The sequence below is a fragment of the Morone saxatilis genome, unplaced genomic scaffold, assembly GCF_004916995.1.
Source record: "Morone saxatilis isolate NCDOM2014 unplaced genomic scaffold, NCSU_SB_2.0 Contig7, whole genome shotgun sequence".
Taxonomy (NCBI): Eukaryota; Metazoa; Chordata; class Actinopteri; family Moronidae; genus Morone; species Morone saxatilis.
Window position 1 is genome coordinate 12,746,540 of NW_023340246.1, and position 4,561 is coordinate 12,751,100.

The window sequence follows — 4,561 nt, forward strand, 5'->3', positions numbered from 1 at the left end:
GTCTCAAAGAGCGTCCTACCTGTTCTGTTCCCTTTGAATGTGTATCATTTGCCCCCCCACAGACACTGAACAGGGAGCCCGCTGAGCAACATTTAACAAAACATCCATAATCGATTCGTGGGGTTTTTTTTTTTTTATTTTTTTATACAGGGTGTTTTTTTTTCTCTACTTTTCGTGACCTGCATTCATCGGGTTTCTGTTATGTAAATTCCCATACAAAGATGTTGCAGAGAGCTTATTTGTGTCTCCTTTTTTGTTTCTGGTAATAATTAAAAAACAGATAATGTGAACAGGAATGCACAAAAAGGATTGTCTCACTGGCTGCTCTGAGCCGTTCGCTTCCACATTGCAAGTCCTTTGTCTAAATTTCTTATACACAATGGTCTCTGAGGTCTTTTTGACCAGTCAAGGCGGCACTGACATTTTTCCAGCGGTTGTCTTTGGGGCTGTAGCCTGGGGTCCGGTGGGGTGCTTTGAGGGGTGAACTGGAGCTGTGCAGGGTACAGATCACTCCCCCACTGGACTGCACTGCAGTCTTAGAGTACTTACTAACTGGCTGCTTTCCCGCCTCTGCTCCACCACACTCCTCCTCGAGCTCAAGCTCGCCTTCTGTCTCCTCCTCCTCCTCCTCGCCCTCATCACACGTCCGATAGGAGGGGCCCATGAGCTTTTTGCGCTCCTGTTCGGCCTCCCTGTTGCTTTCTTTCAGCTGCTGCTGCTGCTGACGTCCCACGACGAGCCGAAGTGGCTCCCACTGGTTGTTCACGTTGTCGTCAGTGGCTAATCGTGTGTTCCTCTCACGCTCTTTTCTCCGTTTGCGGGTCCACCAAACACATACAATGATGCAGAAGAGGCAGAGCAAGCAGAAGACCACACATAGTACAGGCACCAGGTAATCTGTTGATAATTACGATGTACAAGGGAGGGAATGGAGGACAAGGATGAAAAAAATCAGTGAAAGTAGTTAAAAGGCAATAATGAAAGGAGCACATAACAAACCCCTGTGGCACACCTTTGTTAATTATTACTCACCCACTGACGGAGGCATAACCTGTGTTTCCACTTTGACCTCAATGACAGCTAGCATGATGGTGCTGTTGTGGCGCTTGGATAAGGAGCCCACTATGGCGCTGGCTGCCTCCTGGATCAGACTGTGGTCTGGTAGATCCTCTGGCTGGAAAGACTGAGAACCAAACCAGAGAACAGGGAAAAAAATTAGACATAACGGCTAGAAACAAGCATTAAGTTGTGTCACAACATCTGGAATATTTACATCTTATTGACCCTAATGTGTTACTTTAGTGCCAAAAAAAACAAAACACAAAAGGAGTCAAACATTAGAAGTAAAAAAAATAAGTCGATTAAAGTTTTGTGTTTGATTATATGTGGAATAGCTTTATTTACTTTTTCTGCTGAAAGATAAATCCCACTCTCATGCCTGTACATTATGTATGCTAGAGCTAGGATTCAATGAGCCAAGTTTAGCATAAGGACTGGAAACAGGGGAAACAGCTAGCCTGGCTCTGTCCAAAGTGGCTTTACGGGTAGTTATGTGGCTGTTGCTATACTACTAAACTACACTGTTTGTGTGCAGATTAAACAAACAAGATACAAATTAGCAGTTTCTCACCGTTTTCAGTCTTCATGCTAAGCTAAGCTAATGGCCTCCTGGCTCCAGCCCTGTACTTAGTTCAGATGAGAGGTAGATCAGGCTTCTCCACTAACTCTCGGCAAGAGAGAGAGTAACTTTACTTAGAACTGCAGAGCCTTTTATGACAAAATGTGTTACTTTGACCCTTTAATAAAACTGACTTAATTCTGATTTAATGAAACAGGCTGTATGAGCAAGTATATGGTTAACTGTCCTGTACAGCAGAAGCACTAGTTATTTGGGTATTTTGGTCCCAACCATCTTAAACTGTGCCAGATACCGTGCTTCTCAGTTGAAATGAGGTAGTTTTAATAAGGTTTTATAACATGTTACACAGCGTGAGTATAATGGACATAGAATACTCAATTGTGACAACAAAATTTGGTTCATGCACTTACTATAGCCACCTCTACAGCATCCTGATTTGAATGAGAGAGGTCACAGAGCAGGAGAAGGGCGTGGTCTTTTGCCAAGCTTCGGGTGTCAGGAAGATACCTCAGCTCGTAGCAGATGTTCTCCACTGTTGTTCCCTAAATATATGTACACACACACATACTGATCAGCAAAAACACATAAAAAATACATAACACTGTTTGGCTCAAGACTGCACGACTGCAACAAGAAAAATTCTATGTGAAGAGATGACTCACTGGTGGTACTTTGTCTCTGTTGAAAACAAGTGTTAAGTGACCACAGCTGTTGTCCAAATACCCGCTGTTTGGCTGGCACTTGGTGGTTGCTTGTGGAGGTGAGGGCCCAGCCATGGAACAAACCCCCCACTCATGGCAAGGGGGAGAAAAGCATGTGAGGTAGCTGTGCTTCAGGCACTCTTGTCGAACCGGGCAGGACTGCTGTCTCTGGTCCTGGCCTGACGACTGGAGGCGGCAGGGACGACGACCACACAGCACCTGATGTCACAGGGTCGAAATATTAATCTACATGTAATGCCATTAATTGTTTATGTTCGCATTGCCTTGCGTGTTGCCTTATCATTACAACCAGCAAATGTTAGCTATGATCCCTATTTTATTAAGGAGTGCAAATAATATTTTCATTATTGATTAATCTTTTAGACTATTTCCTCGATCAAGTCATTAATCTTTTGGTCTGTAAAATGTCAGTTTTTTATCAAATCAATTAATTGAGTTATAGTTTCAGCTCTGGTCTCAATAAACACTGTCCCAGCATGATTTTAACAGTTGCTAATATGAATAATTGTGATGTTTAGCGGTTAATTGACGTGACTGAAATAGTTAAATACTCATGTAATTTATGACATTTTAGCATAGTTTTTCCATGTAATTAAATGCTACAAAATAAGCACAACATACAACATGTATGTAACCACAGCAACAACAACTAATCTACGCAACCTTTCAGACTATTAATTGCAACTGTTTTAGTTTGGTTTGAACTCTAGCTGGAAGTCCTTTGTCTCAGCACTGTTACTGGTTGTTGTTTTTAGCTTAGATTGATTGTAAGTGAGGAGTGGCAGGTATTTGCTGGCACTGTTTTAAAAAAAGGGCCATGTTACCTTTGTACAGTCCACTTTGCCATTGATACAACGGCAGCTGTTACACTCTTCCTCCCAGCGGCTGCTGTGGGGAAACTGCAGCCCAGCATAGTGGCAAGTCTTCCCAATACCTATGACTACATACAGACAAAGAAAGACATGTTAAACTTCTGTAGCAGGATGTGTACACAAACTACAAGATGGAGTGAATTAATGAGTGAGTATGACTTAAATGAGCAAGGCAGAGAATCGAGATGTATTTACACTCTTGGCATCGTGCGCCTGTTCTACCAAGTGGACAGATGCAGCGGAAACCGTTGATCTCATCCACGCAGGTGGCACCGTAGGCACACGGTGAAGACTGGCACTCGTTTATGTCTGAAGGGAGGAAGAGCATCAAAATTAGGTTGGACATTGGCCCTGGATGCCAAATCCACTAATCACAGCAACTCATTGGAATGAACTGACTTTGTCATATAGATATGACAGGGCCTTATTGCCTTCTTGTGATCCCATATCACTGGTTGCATAGAGTAAGCTACAAGCAATTGATATTCCCCTCTCAGATATTTTTATTTGATAATTTTTTTAAAGGTCCCAAATTCAGATTTAAGAAAAGACAGACATTTTTTAGGTTTTTTCCTTGTGTTACCAATTCTGGTCTAATTTCCAAAAGGAGTAAATGAGCAGGTATTTGAACGACACACAGCAATTGTGCCTTCCCACCCAAATCACTGGGAACCCCGGCCATTGTCATCCAGATTCCACATGAACACAGTCTGGATGAGAATTCTCAAATTCAAGCCCGACAGAAAAGGTGAACGCTATCCGGCCGAAACAAAAGAGCAGAGAAGAAGAATTTTGGGGTCACTGGGTAATTTGTCTTCTGTGTGTGTTTGTGTGACTATGTGAGTATGGAGGAGGGACGACCTCTGACCCCTGAGGTGTTAAAAGGACCGAGAAAAGGGGAGAGGGTGTCGTCCCGGTCTTACATTTAGGTGTCAATGTGTCCATCTCCTCCATGTCCCCCCTTTTCCTTTCGTTCTTTCCTAACTCCTTCTATCCATCCTCTTACCCATACTGCATTGCTATATCTATGTGAGGGTCTTGAAGAAACAGGATCTTGATTTGAATTGTTTTAGTTGGGGGTTGGGTTTTGTGTGTCAAGCATGTGTTATATGATTAGGTACGACAGTCATTACTCACTGATTCTGCAGTCTGGTCCAGCAAAACCAGGAGCGCACTCACACCGAAACCAGTTGACTCCGTCCACACAGATACCGCCATTGTAACTGAGAGGGGAAAGAAATAAAAAAAAACAAGATTGAGGCTGTACAAGAGCCACATCCTTTCCAGCTGCAACAAAGCACATCGCATTTATGTCTGTGTGTGTGTGT

The 4,561-nt window shown here is 43.1% G+C and overlaps 1 protein-coding gene across 1 annotated transcript in view; it reads right to left on the reverse strand.

Annotated features, from left to right (window-relative positions):
- Positions 1-328: 328 nt before the first annotated feature.
- Positions 329-4,561, reverse strand: part of jag2b (jagged canonical Notch ligand 2b) — a 44,314-nt gene continuing 40,081 nt past the window's right edge. Inside the window, exons 19-25 of the mRNA XM_035679137.1 lie at positions 4,371-4,456; positions 3,429-3,542; positions 3,186-3,301; positions 2,302-2,559; positions 2,050-2,181; positions 1,033-1,183; positions 329-897 (exon numbers count right to left, since the gene is read on the reverse strand). Of these exons, the coding sequence (XP_035535030.1) occupies positions 371-897; positions 1,033-1,183; positions 2,050-2,181; positions 2,302-2,559; positions 3,186-3,301; positions 3,429-3,542; positions 4,371-4,456 (1,384 nt within the window). The 3' untranslated portion in view covers positions 329-370. The remainder of the gene's footprint in view (positions 898-1,032; positions 1,184-2,049; positions 2,182-2,301; positions 2,560-3,185; positions 3,302-3,428; positions 3,543-4,370; positions 4,457-4,561) is intronic.